The sequence below is a fragment of the Myotis myotis genome, unplaced genomic scaffold (genome assembly GCF_014108235.1).
Source record: "Myotis myotis isolate mMyoMyo1 unplaced genomic scaffold, mMyoMyo1.p scaffold_m19_p_15, whole genome shotgun sequence".
In the NCBI taxonomy this organism is placed as follows: domain Eukaryota; kingdom Metazoa; phylum Chordata; class Mammalia; order Chiroptera; family Vespertilionidae; genus Myotis; species Myotis myotis.
Window position 1 is genome coordinate 37,839,925 of NW_023416319.1, and position 18,721 is coordinate 37,858,645.

The 18,721-nt window shown below is 38.6% G+C and overlaps 1 protein-coding gene across 1 annotated transcript in view; it reads right to left on the reverse strand.

The window, feature by feature from the left end:
- The window catches only part of CTNNA3 (catenin alpha 3), a 1,292,302-nt gene that overhangs the window by 61,943 nt on the left and 1,211,638 nt on the right, over positions 1-18,721 (reverse strand). Inside the window, exon 16 of the mRNA XM_036336865.1 lies at positions 6,179-6,284. Coding sequence (XP_036192758.1) covers positions 6,179-6,284 — 106 coding nt within the window. The remainder of the gene's footprint in view (positions 1-6,178; positions 6,285-18,721) is intronic.

Here is an 18,721-nt window from a genome sequence, read left to right on the forward strand (position 1 = left end):
TAAATATCTATGATCTGTGTTTAATCTTTGTGTTCTTTCTTCTATGTAATTAAAATAGGTTTTTAAAATTCCCAATAACTTAATTCTAATTCAAATGCATTTTCATAAGGATGCTGAAATATGGAGAGTAATTTTATGTAAAGATATTCATTGCAGCATTACTTATAATAGCAAAATTTGAAAATAACTTAAATGTCCTAAAAGAGTGGAAAGATTAAAGGTGAATGCTCTTCATATAATGTGATATTACATAGTCTACAAAAAAATAATATTTTCAAAGGATGTGGAAAATGTTTTGGGAAAGTGAAAAAAACCAGTATTTAAAATATGTTGTTTAATTAAATGGTATAAAACAAAATGGTTGCATTATGTTTAAAATATACACTACTGATAAACTAAAATGCAAAATCCTATACAATAAAAGCCTACTATGCAAATTGACTGAACAGCAGAACAACTGGTGGAATGACCGGTCGCTATGATGTGCACTGACCACCAGGGGGCAGACACTCCATGCAGGCGATGCCCCCATTCCACAGGTCCCAGGCCAGCCAAGGTGGGTGCCAGCAGGGGCCCCCTGATCACCCCGCCGGTCACCCCACAGATTGGCCCTGATCGCCGGCCAAGCCTAGGGACCCTACCCATGCATGAATTTCATTCACCAAGCCTCTAGTAAAATATAAGATAGGATAAAAGATCAGAAAGCCTTCCTGGAATTTCTGCTTTTACCTAGTAGTCAATAAGCTGGAGTGCTGCCAGAAAATACCTGAGAATCCCTTTTATATTTGAGAATAGACTACTCTACATAGCTCCGGAATGTGTGGACAAGATGAAAACATGGGAACCTTGAATAAAAGTTAATCAACAAATGTAGCAAAGAAATAAACTCTTTTGCATAAATACTATCAATCTGCTAGATAGGCATGGACATATGAAACATGTGTTAACCAGCCAGGGCTACCACCAGACAAGATGAGAGAGATCTTGATTTTAACTGTGTTTTTAAAATTTTAAATGAGGAAGTAAGAGTAATCCCCCAAATCTCACAGAAAGGGTTAAGTTATAACTAATTAAGGAAAGGGACAAGAAAAAGTGAGAGACAGAGACAGAAAAAGAGAGAGAGATGAAGGGGAGGAGGAAGAAGAGGAGGATAGGTTGCAAGTGTACAATTCTATGACACATCACTTATATATTGCATTGTGTGCCCATCACCAAAATTCAAATCCTCTTCTGCCATCATATACTTGACTCCCTTTACTCTGTAGTTTCTCTCAGCCCTATTCCCTTTGGTAACCAGCATACTGTTGTCTGTGTCTATGAATTTTTGTTTCTTTGTTTTCCTTACTTGTTCTTGTTGCTTTCAGTTTTTTATATCCCACATCTGAGTGAAATCATATGGTTCTTGACTTTTTCTAACTTATTTTGCTTATCATGATTGGATAAAGAAGATGTGGTACATATTTACAATGGAATACTACTCAGTCATAAGAAAATATTAAATACTGCCATATGCAACAACATGGATTGATCTTGAGAATATGGTGTATTCTCAGATCTAATTATTGTCCTTTTGCACATTTGCAAACTAAGTTTTGATAGAGCATATAAATCATCTAAAGATAATTTGAATTTTGTATTCTGTTTCATTCCCTGCATCAAATCTCTTCTACATGACATTCATTGAAAACACCATTTTCATTGTTCTCATTGAGTAACAGCCTTATCTATTTTTTGTTCTTATGGATGAACTCAATGAAAACCTCTGACATGTAGTGTTTTATTTGCCATATACTGTTCCAGGTACTTTGCCTATACTAACTATTTTTAATAATTACACAACTACATGAGGTACGGTCTCTTATTATCCCCACTTAGCAAAGAAGGAAACTGAGGCACAGATATATTAATTGATTGCCCAATTAATAAATGGTAGAGCTGGTATTCAAACTGACATCATCTGGCTATACTTACCTACCTCTATAATCTAGGAACAGTATTAGTCTTCTTACCAGTTTTATCTTATACTAGAGGCCTGGCGCACGAAAATTCGTGCACTCAGCCCAGCCTGCTCCCTCTCACAGTCCAGGAGTCCTTGCCTGTGGCAGGTGACCAGGTGGGCCGATCAGAGGACTGCACTGGCTGCAAGCGGCCGACTCCACTCCCTTCTGACCTCCACTCCCTTCTGTCCATTCAGTTGATTTGCATATTACTCTTTTAATATATAGGATAGTTAACAGTAAACTGCCACCCTGATTTGTAAATTGATTCTTAAATGGACACTCTTATCTATAGGATTTTTTCCTTAAAGACCAGCACCACTATATCACAGATGATAAAATTGAACTTGCAAATTAATAATTAGACCCTTAACCAATTACCAATGTTGCCACCACCAAGAAAAACATACAATCTCTCTCAAGGTATTCTTTCAAAGCCATACTCAAAGAGTTTAGAATTCTGTTAAGAAACATTCAAATGAGCAGAAAATGTGAAGTTGAACTTTTGAAATTAAAAGTTGCCTGAGCTAGCTTTACCCTTTACTTCCAGAATTAATGAAAATCTTGCTTACACCTAACAATGCTAGTCAGATTTATAACTGAAGGACTAAAAGCATACTAATTGGTCAATTTTATAATGCAAAATTTATTACAGCCTTCTTCCTATTGACATTTGGAAAGCTTTTCTGATTGGTTTTGACCACCTAAAAGCAGAATCAGGAGAATGAATCATTCCCACTTGAAGAATGCTCCTCTAATGGATATAAAAGAGATGGTATGTACACAATGGGATATTGCTCAGCCATAAAAAAGAACAAAACCTCTCCATGTGCAACAATATAGATCAACCTAGAGAGTATTATGCTAAGTGAAATAAGTCAGGCAAAGACAAATCCCATATGATTGCACTTACATGTGGCATCTAAAAAAAGAAAAAAACGAAAGGTAAAACTCATAGATACAGAGAACAAACTGATGGTTGTCAGGAGGGAGGGGAGTTGGGGCCATGGATGAAAAAGGGGAGGGGACTAGATGTGCAAATTGCCAGTCATGGAGATATAAACAGCACAGGGAATACAGTCAATAATATTGCAATTATGTATGATGTCAGGTGGGTACTAGGCTTATCAGGGTGACCTCCTCATATAAGTTATATAAATGTGTAATTATGATGTACACCTAGAACTAATATACTATTGTATGTCAACTATAATTGAAAAATTAAAAAAAATATTTTTAAAAATGTTCCTATTTGCCAAACCTCCTTTATTAAAGTCAAATAATCTTTCCCCTAATTTTTTTTTATATGATGGTGATAAAAAAAAAAGTTTGAGCCTTATATTTGTAAAACATTCTTGGCCTTGACTTTTAAAAAAATAAAATTTTCATAAAATATCTTTTAAAGGAACTCTGCTCAGGATTTCAAGACAAATCCAGTGGTAGACTATCATAACAGTGTGGGTATTTCTCAGTTTATTAAGATAGGAGATGTTGACCAGGACATCTGGTTAGCTTTTTAATGCATGGATATATATTTTTTCTAAATTTATAACTACTAAGACTCTCACTACAGGCAAGCAGATGGCATGCCAGCCTAAGTGGGTTTCTCATGCTAAACCAGCTTTCACTCTTCTAGCAAGATGCTTGGTCCCAATGCAGAATCCTTCATTTAGGAGTGAGAAGAAAAGTAAAACACATTACCTTTCAGTTTCAATTTTAAGAGTGAATTAGAAAAGTGAATACTTTAAAGACCTTTATTCTAAAGCTCAGCTATTTTTGGCCACAATAGAATATAAACTTTATTTTAAAAACACAATGACTTTTGCAATTACAGACAACAGTTTAATTTCTGCTAAACTGGCAAAGTTTGCTAACAAAAAGTATGAGGTGTCATTGTGACTGCTAGAATAGAAATTTTGAGTAACCAGTGATAACAAGAACAGTGTGTCCAGGACCTTTCCCTTCCCAGGATGGAATCATTTCCCTACCAGTGCTCCAGCCCAGAGGCTGTCTATAGGACCAGCACCACTATATCATAGCTGATAAAATTGAACCTTCCTCAGGGTCACATAGCATCAATTGTCCCATTTATTTCTGCACTTTTAATGTTTTCACCCTTGAATCGATCAACATAAAAATCCCTGAAAATAATAACCCTTCTTCAACCCTGTAACCCCATCTCCCTCTCTTGTTATTCAGGAACATGCCCTCTAACAATTGTCAATGCTGCCCTTTTGGTGTTCTCAGTTTTTGTTCTTGGGTATCATTTCACTCTTACCCTCTTCCTGGATAATAGTATACACTGTCGTGGCTTCAGCTATCACTTACAAAATAAAAAATAATAATAATAATTATCAATCATCCAGTTCTGTCTTCAGAAGTTCCATATACCTATTGCATTTATTCATTTTATTGTCTTATCAACATTTCACATCCAACACATGGAACCCTCAACTATCTCATAATCCATCTTGCCCACGATAAAACTATTTTTCTATTCAATTTACTATCTCAATAAAGAGGGCTTTTCCTCACTCTATCAAATTTGGTTAGTCATCAATTTGAGATGATTTTACATGTAGAAATCTCAGTACACTTTGGACATTTCCCTTCTTTGCTATGTCTATCTTTGCTGCACTTTAGCAAGCTGAGGTTTCTAAAACACAGAAGAAAAGGTAGCTATGGAAGGTATAGCTAAAACCAACAGTGGGACTTGCTCTGGCTGGGTGGCTCAGGGGTTGGAGCATCGTCCCATGTACCAGAAGACTGATTCCAGGTCAGGGCATGTACTTAGGTTGTAGGTTTAGTTCCCACAATCAATGTTTCTCTCTTTCTCTCCCTTTGTCCCTAAAATCATTAAAAACATATCCTCAGGTGAAGAAGAAAAATACAGTGGAGCTCTTTTATTATGTCAGAGATAAAGGACAACAGACTCATATGGTCTACACTGACTGCTGACTTGTGAGAGTTTTATTGGGAAAACTATGGTCTGACATTTTTTAGTGCATAGACTAAAATTATCTTGAATTTAAGAATTGTTTTCAATTCATTTTCAGTTTCAACTTGGATTGGACATAATATAGAAAACCAGAAGTTTTGGATTCAGTCATTTGGTCACGTATTAGCATAGAGTTTATTTTTAACCATAAATACTAAATACTAACAAATTAATAAAATATGTATAATGCTTAAAGTAGCTAGACACTGAATATGTGTGTGTGTGTGTGTATATTTATATATATATACTCAGAATGTTTAAAACGATTTGTTATTATTTCTTATTTATTTCTCCTCCTTATATCCACAAATACAACATATAATAAGAGAAAATTCTTCATGTTTTAAGAAATAGAGGATAAAAAGAGTAAATAATAATAAGCATCCCAATAAAAGTATATAAGCTATAAATAATATGGAATAGTTACAAAGTCAAAAAGAATAGTGCCCCTTTCCCCCCAAGGGAGATAAATATGCATTATAAAGTTGAATAATATGAAACCTGCAAAGTAATACTACATCTCAGTTTGAAATATCAACTAAATATGCCTATACCATAACTAAAAACTGACTTTCCTAACTTTCATGTTAGGCAAAAGGTAACTTTAATAATCTAGATGCTGCCTAGAAAACGGAAATACAGATGAGAGAAATGTAAAGAAAAATACCAACTATATAAATCATCGGTCTCTATAAGCATTATATACCTGTACATTTTAAATCTTCACTTTAGTACTCTAATAATTACTACTTACAATTTTACATAGGGTGCCAGAATATATTGTTGACTCAGAAAGTATAACATAATAGAATTCTGAAAAGTATTACTTTTTGAAGAGCAAAAATAAGAAATATAAGGTATTAAGGAAAAATGTTAACATTGGATATTAAATCCAATGGAATATATTTGAAATTCAAAAAATATATTTGATATTTAAAATAATTTGAATATGTGAAACTCAAAATCTTAGAAATAATCAAGTCCTAAGTAATAACAATAATGCACTAAGCTTCCTTAGAATGAATTGTCCACTACTTATGTATTAATTACTGAATAAAATTTAAAAATAATTCAGTAATAAAAAATAATCCAATAGAGTAAAATTTCAACTCTTAAAAATTAACATTGAAATGGCAGAAAACAATTTCTAGACTTGCACCACATGCATTTGTAGAAAATTCACCTGGTTGGCAATCTGTCGAGCAAGGACATCCATCCTTGATCCTGATTCTGATATCATTTTAGCTGCATAGATCACATCAGTCGTGTGCTTTAACGGTCCTTTGCCCCTTAAAGTAAAAGAATACATGTTAGTTGAAGTGGTTCATGCTAATATACACATACACACATCCCATAAACACACAGATTTGCACCCCAAAGTACTGGCTATTAGCTTTATATACTTCAGTTTTAGATAGGTCTCAATTAGACTTCAGTATTAAGTAAGACAAAATAAAATAAAGGCCTATTGTATTAAGATGCAAGAAATACTGCCAAGGAGATGGATTACTTTCAATCTTTATTCCCAGGTATTTCTTATAATAAACCTCAGTCTAAAAATACTCTTAGAATATGTAGATACCTTAAGGCAAACACATTTTCCTAATTCTAGGAGGAAACGTGAGATTTAAAATTTGATATATGTCCAACAGCAATTTTGATCAGACTTTTAGTCTTGTTCTTTCTAATTCTTTTTTTAAGAGTATTTTGGTTAATTGCATTTTGTTTTTAATTACATTATTTCTCCTCCACAATTAATTCATATTAATAATCATTGAGTATGAACCTGAAGTCATACTATCTTGTACTATTTACCAAAATCAGATCACTTCTTACTATTTGTCTAAGGAAATCAAGATAAATACCCACTTTGTACCTCAGTTTTTTCGGTGGTAATAGAAGCATCTACTATATAGAATCATGCTTTTATTTCTACAAAGTGCTCAGAACATTGCTTTAAACAAAGTAAGCATTTAATAGTACAAGTTATTATTGTTATAGTTGTTACTTTAAAATAATCTTGATTTCTAATGCCACTGAATCAAAATTGTGTCCATTTAGAGCTTTTACAAGGTGGTTAAGAAGAAAGAAGTGCACTGCCTACATTTTTGTAGAGGGATGAGATAAGGAGATATTTTTCTGATTTCTCTTTCCTCAGAAATAAATGAATGATTGCCTGAACGAATGTAACTGTCCATCTACCTAAAACCACTCCTCTCTCCTTACTTCCTTATGTCCAATTGCTAATCCTCTACTGAGTGTCAAATACTGGCTGTTCTAACTATTTGGGTTCTATTCCTTATTTTTCAGAGAATGGGACCCTGAAGGAAATGCTATCATAATTGCTTTTATAAATTTTTATTAAATTTATTGGGGTGACAATGGTTAATTAAATTATATAGGTTTCAAATGTATAATCTATAATAATAAAAGGGTAATATGCTAATTAGACTGGATGTCTTCCGGAAGTCATTCTGGACATCCTTCCTGATGAAGTCAGGGCCAGAGCGAAACCAGCCCAGGTCCTGGGTGCCAGAGGGAAGCCGGTGCCAGCAGCCTGGGTCCCTGGTGCCAGAGGGAAGCCGGTGCCGGCAGCTGGGAGAAGGAAAGCCTACTCTTGCATAAATTATCATGCATCGGGCCCCTAGTTTTATAATACACCATCTGTATATTATAACATAAGTAGAGGCCCAGTGCACGAAATTTGTGCACTCGGGGAGGGTCCCTCAGCATGGCCTGCTCCCTCTCACAGTCTGGGAGCCCTCGGGGGATGTCTGACTGACAGCTTAGGTTCACTCCCCCCAGGGCAGTCAGACATCCATAGCGTTGCCAAAGAGGCAGGAGAGGCTCCCACCACCACTGCTGAGCTCACCAGCTGTGAGCCTGGCTTCTGGCTGAGCACTGCTCTCCTTGTGAGAGTGCACTGGTCACCAGGTGGCAGCTCCTGTGTTGAGAAGAATAAGGCTGAAAGCAGCTCTCCAACATTCCCTAAGGGATCTTGGATTTCGAGAGGAGAGGGTGCAGGCCAGGTTGAGGGACCCCACTGTGCATGATCAGGGTCAGGGAGGGACACGGGAGGTTAGCCAGCTGGGGAGGAACCTCAGGAGGCTCCAGGGCATGTCCAGCCCATCTTGCTCAGTCCTGATCGGCCGGACCCTAGCAGCATGCTAACCTACCGGTCAGATCATCTACCCCCTGGTAGTCAGTGCATGTCATAGCAACTGGTCGACTAGTTGACTATCTGCCCCCTGGTGGTCAGTGCATGTCATAGTGAGCAGTTGAGCAGCCTTAGCATATCATTAGCATATTACGCTTTGATTGGTTGAGCAGATGACTAGACTACTGGACACTTAGCATATTAGGCTTTTATCATATAGGGTTGTTTTGATGCTTTGATGGGTGAAGGGAGAGTGATGAGGTGGGCAGGAGTAGTAAACTGGTCAGAGTGAGAAAAGGAAGGTTTTGAGAGGCTAACACCTAGCATAATTAGAAGAGAAAGAGAATGAAACAATCTTTGTTCATGTCTAATTTACACCTTGGACTGGTTCTGAGGGTAGATGCCCTAATGTTAAATCCAAAGACTTGTTATTAGAGGAAATTCTTCATTCACTAAGGTGACTATGACTAACAGAAGAGATTCATGCAAAGATAAATGATCAGAGTATTCTCTACTTGAAAACTGAATGCCAAAACGCATGTGCCAAGTAGGCCCATTCATTGCACTTTTTCTGCGGTGCCTCTCAAATTCATTATAAGCAAGTTTCCCTATAAAATGGAACATCATGTCTAGCACAAGGGAAGCCTGGCCTCTGAAGATGGTCATCATCATACTTCTTTTTAAGTCTGCTGACACATGTTGCTTTGTCATTTTTAAAAACACCAACATTAATCAATACAGTATTTGAGTTGTTCTTATCAAATTTATCTATCAGGCGGGGCTAGATGTTATGTACATGGTTATGCTCAAGAAAGGCATTGCATTTCATTATTTCGATGCATCTCCAGAGAAAGTTAAACTTCAATAAAGCTGTCTCAGCTCCCGAAAGGGCAATGCATCAGTGTCCGAGGCCTTAACACAATGGACAAAGGCTGTTTCTAAGGAGAGCAGCTAACATTCTGAGTTTGAACAACAGACAAAGTGTTATATCTAAGGAATGAGGCTAATGTACCTTACCACTCAAAATAATATATCTCCCCATATAAAATCAGTGGCCCAAGGAGAGGGAAATTACCTCTAGCTTTAAATACACACCTTGTTATGAGACCGCTGTCCTAAACACATGGAGAACTTAAAAGTAACGATAATACATTATGACAGACTGCAATTATTCCCTTCCCCGTGTTCCTAATTAAATGTATTGCCTGGCAAGCTTCCTACTGAACGCCACACAGAATTCACATTTTACAAATGATTCCATATCATGCCGGGCTTCCAGAGGAAGCTGCAATTACTGAAACTGTGATAAATTTTTTAACATCCTCAGCCTGAAATGTGCTATGTAATGAAGGCTTTTTAAAATCGGGAAATACATTCAAAGGTTGTTTGCTGCCTTCATTTTCATAATGGGTTCTCAGGATCTCCTGTCAGCAAATTGTGTCTTAAATCATTGAGCCTGGATCCTACAGAGAAAGACACCCAGAAGAGGAGGGGGTAGACTTTGGAAATATTTTAAAGGAACCAGAGGCCAGAAATCCTTAATTATATATTTCCCCCAGAAGGAGGGCAGATGAAACTCTGGACTAGAGTTGGACAATTAATCATTAAATTATAGGTTACAGCCGTGGGCAAACTACGGCCCGCAGGCTGGATCCGACCCATTTGAAATGAATAAGACTAAAAAAAAAAAAAGACCGTACCCTTTTATGTAATGATGTTTACTTTGAATTTATATTAGTTCACACAAACACTCCATCCATGCTTTTGTTCCGGCCCTCCGGTCCAGTTTAAGAACCCATTGTGGCCCTCGAGTCAAAAAGTTTGCCCACCCCTGGTTAGAAGGTATAATGGGAAGGGCTGCAATCACCCAGTGATGTGCATGCCATCGAAAACTTTATTAATGCAAGTGAAAGCGGTTGAAACGTTATTTGTGCAACATACGCCTTTGAGCTATGTTTGACACTGCCCCAATCTTGATTCTCATTTCTTTCCCTGTCCTCACCCCATTTCTGGCACCCACCCCTCCCTTCTTTCTCTTAATTAGCAGAAGTAATAACAAGATGATACAGCTGCTCAGTAACAACTCAACCAACTGGAAAATTGCTTTAATATTAGAAAATATCAAATAGTTTCATGGACCGACTTTGTCTTTTAGGGCTTGAGAATAATTTTGAAATAATTGGTATTTTCTGCTACTAATTAAAAATAAAACAAAAAGGTTAATTACATCTTTTGTAGTCCCTAAATCTTTGATAACATATTATCCCTCATTTCAAGACCAGAATATTCCCTTTAATTCTCTTTTCCTTTGATATTTATGTATAAATGCCATGACATTGTGAAAAGCTTAGTAGATGAAAACAATGATAGCATATATTTTGCTACATAATAGTTAACACATTTAGCATTTGCTATGTGCTAGGCAGCATTTTCTACACAAACTAATTTGACCATTATCATGACCCTATGATTTTTGAATTATTATTATCCTCATCACACAGATGAGGAAACTGAGGAACAAAGACGTTAAATTTATATTTTATCAAGTTCAACAGCTTTTAGGTATTGGGGATAGTATTTGAATTCAGGGGAACTGATTAGCGAATCTGTTCTCAATGACTATCCTATATGTCTTTCAATAAAACACATAAAGATCAAATTATATTATTTTAAAATGTCTGCTTAAGACATGATGAGAGTTACCATGAAAGCAACAGAGTGCAAACATGAGGGTTAGATATAGGTGCTGGGTATTCAGGAGGTCCACCATAGTGACTTCATTCACACAACAGCTTCAAGGAACACGACCTAAGTTTGTCCCAGTTCCCCCAAAATATGCATGTGCTACATGACGTAGACTTTCAGAATCTGGCAAATGGTTGAAATAACATCAATAGTTGGCTTTCCTGCGATTTTTCTCATAAGATATTATTTTTCGTTATGATTTTCCCAGGTGCCTTTCCCCCTCTTCCTTTCTCCCTGGATATAATCACTAGACTCAAACTCAGCCTTTACAAACACCCTATCAGAGATTGCACGTTGATGTTTATTTCTAATACAACAAATACAACTTTTTCTCCTAGAATCTTAGACATTTGTTTTATTTAATCCTAACACTCAAGTTTAGTGCTGCAATAAAGTAGAGTGAAGTAAATATGGACTTGGGAAATACATTGTGTCTGTATCCCAGCACTGACACTTGTTAGCCATGTAGCCTTTGGTAACGACTCAATTGGTCTGAGCTTTATACCTCGTCATTAAAATGACGACACTTGCCACATGGGAAGGATACATATAAAGCACATATTTAACACAATGTTGGGCACATATTAGGTATTCAGTAGATGTTTATTTTTTCTTTTTCTAACCCTTTACAAGTAATGATGTTTTATTTAGTGACTAATGATATTTTATTTATTTTATAGGTGACTTTTTAAATTTCTATGTAATAATTATAGCACTTTCCAGATAATATGGACTAGCTTGATTATATTGAATTTCTTCTTATATCTCAATATCCTTTTACTAAGAAAAAAACAAAAACAAAACTAGAGCCCCAGTGTACGAAATTTGTACACAGATGTGGTCCCCAGGTCTGGTCAGTGATCAGAGCCTATTGGGGCCATCACACCCAGTCCTGATCAGCGCCAGGCAGCTGGGGCCTTGGGGCCTGCCAGCTGCCAGACAGAGGGGGAAAGGCCGCAGGAGGTTTGCTGGCCGGGGGGAGGGACTGGGGCCGGTTGGCTGGCTGTGCGAGGTTGGCTGTGGGAGCACACTGACCACCAGGGGCCAGCTCCTGCATTGAGCGTCTGCCCCCTGGTGGTCAGTGAGTGTCATAGCGACTGGTCGACTAGCTGATCCAGGCGTTAGGTCATAACGGTCGCTTAGGCTTTTATATATATAGACTAGAGGCCCGGTATACAAAAATTTGTGCAGTTGGGGGGTCCCTCAGCCTGGCCTGTGCCCTCTCGCAGTCTGGGACCCCCCGGGAGATAACGACACGCTGACTTAGGCCTGCTCCCGGGTGGCAGAGGGCAGGCCCAATCCCTCTAGGTGCAGCCCCTGGTTGGGCTCAGAGCAGGGCCGATTGGGGAGTTGGGGCGCCGCCCCCTGTCATGCACAGAGCAGGGCGGATCGGGAGGTTGTGCTGGGCCCTGTCAGGCACAGAGCAGGGCCCATCAGGGGGGTTGGGGCTCCGTACCCTGTCATGCATAGAGCAGGGCCGATGGGGAGGTTGCGGCGCCACCCCCTGTCATGCACAGAGCAGGGCGGATCAGGGGGTTGGGGCGCCGTCACTGTCACACTCAGGACAGGGCCGATGGGGAGGTTGCGGCGCCACCCCCTGTCACGCACAGAGCAGGGCCCATCAGGGGTTGGGGCACCATCCCCTGTCACACACAGAGCAGGGCCAATCAGGGGGTTGGGGCGCTGCCCCTTGTCACACACAGAGCAGGGCCAATCAGGGGGTTGGGGCGCCGCACCCTGTCACACACAGAGCCGCAGGGCGATCAGGGGGTTGGGGAGTTCCCCCCTATCAGGCACAGAGCAGGGCTGATCAGGGGGTTGGGGCGCCTTCCCCTGTCATGAACAGAGCAGGGCGGATAGGGAGGTTGTGGCCCCGCCCCCTGTCACACACAGAGCCACAGGGCGATCAGGGGGTTTGAGTGCTGCCCCGTCACACTGATCCCGGTGCCCGGAGGCCTTACAGCTCCACTGATCCCAGTGATGGGAGGCATATTACCCGTTTACTATATAGGATAGAGGCCTGGTGCACGGGTGGGTGCCAGCTGGTTTGCCCTGAAGGGTGTCCTGGATCAGGGGTGATGGCTGTTTGCAGCTGGTCACACACCATTCAGCGTGGGGGTCCCCACTGGGGTGCCTGGCCAGTCTGGGTGAGGGGCTGAGAGCTGTTTTCAGGCTGGCGGGTGACTGAAGCTCCCAACCGCTCCTTTTTTTCTTTTTTTTTCTTTTTTATTCTGGGCCAGCTTTAGCTTTGAGGCTTGGCTCCAGCTCTTAGGCCTCCGCTGCTGAAAGCAGGTTTCTGGCCTTTGTTTACCTTCTGTATTTGAAACAATGTTGCGATCCTGCTGACTGAAGCCGGTGGACTAAAGCAGGTTTCTGGGGTTTTGTTTAGCTTCTATATTTGTAACATAGTTGCTTAGAGTTGCAGCTCAGAGGCCTGCAGCAGCAGGTGGGGAACGTTGGAGTCCTCCGTCACTGAAGCAAGCAAGCCTCATGTTAGTTTCAAGCTGCTTGGCTGCTGGCCGCCATCTTGGCTGGCAGTTAATTTGCATATTGCCCTGATTAGCCAATGGGAAGGGTAGCAGTCATATGCTAATTACCATGTTTCTCTTTTATTAGATAGGATATTTACACCTATAAACTGTGTGTGTGTATATGTGCATAGTCATTGTTAAGATTATACTTTAACTCCTCATAAAAAATTGATTTACATTTAATGGACAGATTTTTTTGGTAGTATGAATTTCCTAAGATTTATAACTTAGTTCTACAGTTCTCTTACTTGTAATTCTGACATTAAATACAAAAGAAAAAAACTAATTATCATGAAGCAACTGAAAATGATGAGATAAATAGAGGAAATAGACTCAAGCCAAGACACACTGTTCTTCTACTATTAAAACATGAATTTTTAATTAGGCAACTTTTTCCCCTTGGATGTTATTTTGTCTTATAAAGTATCATTCTCAAGTTTTCAGCACCCTGTAAAATTCCTTAGAAAATCAGCTAGTGAGTAAACAGCTAACTTCCTGAGTAATTAGAAGAAACTCTGAGATGCAAGTCTAAAAGAAATGTCCCATGAAAAAGGGATATATGTCTTCATATGTATGTATATATTCATATATATTCATTTCTGCTTTTCTTATTTCATATTATTCAGAATAGCCTAACAACATCAAAATATCTTAGTCCTTATCCCAATGAAGAATATTCCTCTTTTATATCATTAGCAAGGTGTACTGTGGGTGATGGTTTACACACCACATAGCCATTTAAGAACCCAGGCACCTTCTATTACAAGATAACCTACTTTTTAAGGCATCATGACCCGTGGATGGATTCATTTCATTCAGACATCTGACACAGGAAAAGATTGAGGATATCAGAAGAGACTTTAGGGATCAAGATAAGAATTAGGAAACATGCCCTAACTGGTTTGGCTCATGGATAGAGCGTCAGCCTGTGGACTGAAGGATCCCAGGTTCGATTCTAGTCAAGGGCATGTACCTTGGTTGCAGGCACATCCCCAGTAGGGAGTGTTCAGGAGGCAGCTGATCGATGTTTCACTCTCATTGATGTTTCTAACTCACTATCCTCTCCCTTCCTCTCTGTAAAAAATAATAATAATGATAATAATTAAAAAAATAAAAAATAATTAGGAAACATTACTCTAACCAATATTTTAAAATCCAGACACATAGACCCATGCAACTGCAAAGAAAGCTGGAAATGCATTTCATTTGGGCACAGGGAGAAAAGAAAACAAGGCTTTATGAACTTAGAGCATTTCTGTGCATACTACCAGGGGTGCAACAATCCTGTATTTTATTTTGGCAACAAAATCTGTGCTCCCTTTGAAGAGAATTTGGGATGCCATCAAGTAGGTGGGACAATTTGGGAAAGTACCAAGGCTCTTCACCAGTACAGCTGAAATTATAAGACCTACACTCTTCTTGGGCAGAAAACCAATTCTGGTTTTGGTTTAAAATTGTTACACTGTATATGGTCTATTATTAAAACTAAAAATGACATACATCTACTTTGTACACAGTGATAATAGTCTTCCATGTTCAGTGTTGTATTTATGAAAAAAGGATAGGGCTGATTTGAGATCTTTTTGGTGATCAGCCTGAGGAGAATACTTTTAAAGTTAATAATATTAGTATTGCTGCTGTTGATGTTGTTATTGTTTGTGTGCATACAGTGTATGATTGCTATATTTGTTTATGGTATGTGTGTACATGCACGTGTGTGTGTGTGTGTAGTGTGTGTGTAGGAAGTAGAAATTGCCTTCAAATCCAAAATTACTTTTCTAAACAAATCTGAGACCTAAGTCTTTTCTCTGGTCTTCAGCCCTCAAATTCCCTAATTTATCCTCTACTAGATAGTGTTGTATTAAACCTAGAGACTGTAAAGTTCAGGGAAGGATTTTATGAAGTACCTTTAAGGGTCAAAAACCCACTAAACACCTAGGTAAAAGCAGAATTAGAATGGAGTTATTTCACAAAGTTTGTTTTTAAGGAAAAAAAGAGGTAAGCTAGCCAGATATCCTGATTTTTGTGTTTAGTAAAATGATAAACCTTTTCCCGTTCTTCCTAAGTATTAAGGTTTTATTATTTTTCCTGTGTAATTTTGTATTCAAAATGTACATACGAGCAAATGTGAGTACTTCTATGTTCCAGGAACTAACTGTAAAATCACTCCGTTTTCTCACTCAGCCCTCACACCAGAATTGCTGAATAGTGGGGTGCAGGTTGTTCACTGCACAAATTCAAGAGTTGCCATCCACATCATGGATACTATCTGTGCATCTCATAACTTATGCTGAACTACATCATCATTCTGCTCCTAGCATCTATTATCTTCACCCTATAAACAAGAACATCGAAGCTTAGAAGCCCAATGATCCTTAACTTTTCTTCAAGGTATATGAATACAGGTTAGTCTAAATTTAGGGAGATCAAGTCATTAGCACTCTCAAAGCCAATTAAAAAAGAAATCATATAGGTGGAAGCATCATCATACGTTTTCTGTCAGTATGTATTTTGAAGCACTGAAATGCAATGGGCAGCTCTGAATCCATGGGATGTTTCATGTATTACAAAGAAATATATAATAACAAGAGAGTCCTACCCATTGGTCCTAGTGGGGTCCTATTGAAGCAACTATTTGACCAATCCCAAGGGTTAACGAAAGAATAGCCTCTTCTTTGATTGAATTTCTGTAATCCACAACCTGACACTTATCTTTCCTTTTTTTTTTTTTTCCATTCTACTTGGGGCTGAAAGCAGATACGTTTGGGGGGAAAGAGAGTCACAGTTGTTTTTTTCCCTCTCAACTCGACTTTTGACTCAGAGAGAAATGGAGCCAGTAGTGGGAATCCAGCATTGACCATCAGAAGTTATCTAGAACCAAAAATGAAGCCAGTTGGGAATCCTAGCACTGGTGAAAGCTCTGGTATTTGAGTATTCATCGTTTCCAGTGATCTAAGCCCAATTTTAGATTAATTAAACAAGTTGTTTTAATATCACACCAAAAAGTCAATAGGAACTAATACAAAGAGTCCGTGTGAAGAAAGATCAGGAGAATAATAGATACAAGAGTGACACCAGCTCTGGGTTATAGAAGGAGCATTGAGAATCAGCATCCATGCAACTAGCAACTCTAGTTTTTCCTTCAGGCCAACTCAAGAATGTCCTTCCCATCCACCACGCATCAATGTTAACATGCCTTGTCCTGGGCTACACAGGAAACACAAACCATTGTGTACATCAGATTCTAGCCTGGGCAAGAAGAGGGAGAAGTCCTACATGCAGGAAGATAGGGAAAGTTTTTCTTTTTTTGGGAGGGGGGGTTTTTCCAATAATTACTATAAGTACTCATTTCTTCTTTGAGACATACAGGCCTTGAAAACTCTGGAAAATATTCTCATAAGACATTCAGAAAGTATACCTGCTGCTTAAAGGCGCCATTTAGGGAAAAGATTATAATTATAGTTAATATCACTTAAGAAAATTTTGGAAGTAATTGGTTACTGAAACTATGAACTAAGGGATAAATTTCTCAGTGGTGGCTCTCCAGACTCATATGGGTAGTGAGGATTGACAAGGGAATCCATTTCTATCTTCTCTCAGGCATAGGAAAGCAAGCTCTCCAGCACCAGCCTTTCCCCATCTCCTCCTCCCCCAAATGGCTAAGTCATTAGTCATCAACACCTTTCAGGGTATAATAGAAAATCTGTACTGGGCACCAACATTTGAAAACAGGTCTTTTCTCGCCTTCTACACATTACTTCTCTGAGTGTGCACATTAATCAAAGCCAATGTACTGTAAATACAACTGCACTCCCTGATGTGGGAGTCCCTCTTATTCCTGTTGGCAGTGGCCTCAGCATTCATCATACACATGATCTCTTGCAGAGCCTGGCCATTTTTTCCAGCTTCCCCTTAAACTACGGTGACATACTAGCTGCTCCTGCTTCTTTAATAGCAGCCCAAACTCGATGGGTTCAGAAAATAATTTTCCATTTATGAAAGGAATATAATTCAGCTTTTATTATTTAATGTTTGACTTTCTTAAAGCTGTCATACCTACTCTCTTCTTATTCTAGTCATGGCCCTATGTTATCCTAAGGTCCAGTTGAAGAAACATATGGGGATAAAGGGGTCATCAACTTAGTGAAGACATCACAGTTAATAGACTGGATCCACAGGTGGTCCAAGAATCTGGCTTGCCACCAGTGTCCATCCTTGCTGTTGTTGTTTCCAAGATGATAATACTACCAGTAGGTCTTTGGCATGCCCTCCCTCCCCTAGTCTAGTCAGATATAGCTACAGTTTATGAAGTTTTACTACATTATAAAAGCTTTCCATGTTCAGATGGCTTATTCAGATTGAGTGTGAATTGGGATATACCGTCAGGTGGTTTTCACGTTAATGTGTAAGTATTGCAGTTCTCCATTGACTTACATGCTTTATTAAATACAGTGGGGCCTTTAAGCATAACCAATGGACATAAGACACTGGGGGATAGGGGAAGCTAGGGGACTGTCTAGGGCAGGGGGATAAAATGGACACATATGTAATACCCTTTGTAATACTTTAAGCAATAAATTTAAAAAAAATAATAAATAAATAAATACAGTGGGGCCTTGACTTATGAGTTTAATTCGTTCTGAGACCAAGCTCGTTAAGGAGCTCCTTAAGGAGCTCATTAACTCAAATTACTCTATCAACTCAATGCAAAAAAAATTGGCCGAGAGACAGCTGGTATCTAAAAAAACTCGTTAGTCAGGACACTCGTAAGTCAAGGCCCTACTGTAATTGTAGAGTGACCTGAAGCTGATTTTTAAAAAAGGGTATTATTTTAAAATTTGAATGAAATAATCATCTCTAGTTTAAACATGCACATTATTTTTCACTGCATCTCTCTATAAGTCCTAATGTTTTATCTAGTGCTATGTGAGACAACATACTTAATACCTCTTTAATTAAAAGGTAGTAAAGCAATGTAATTGTAAAACAGTAGTTGCCCAGCATCATGCCTGGTTGGATGATCCATGCTCATTCTGTATGTGCTGATATTTGCCCTAAAAATCTCTTGCTTTGGAATAATATAGACCCATACAATACTTAGGTGTTTGGATCTGCTTTCACATTAAATAACTCAGTCTGCAGGGTCACATGTTGCTATCAAACTTTGTTAAAAAAAAAACATATATAAACTACTTTAGAATTGTATGCTTAATGATTTATTGCTCATTCAACCAAAATTACTTAAGAAAGACGAATAAAAGAAAGTCTAAGTTTAGAGTTTAGATATTTATCC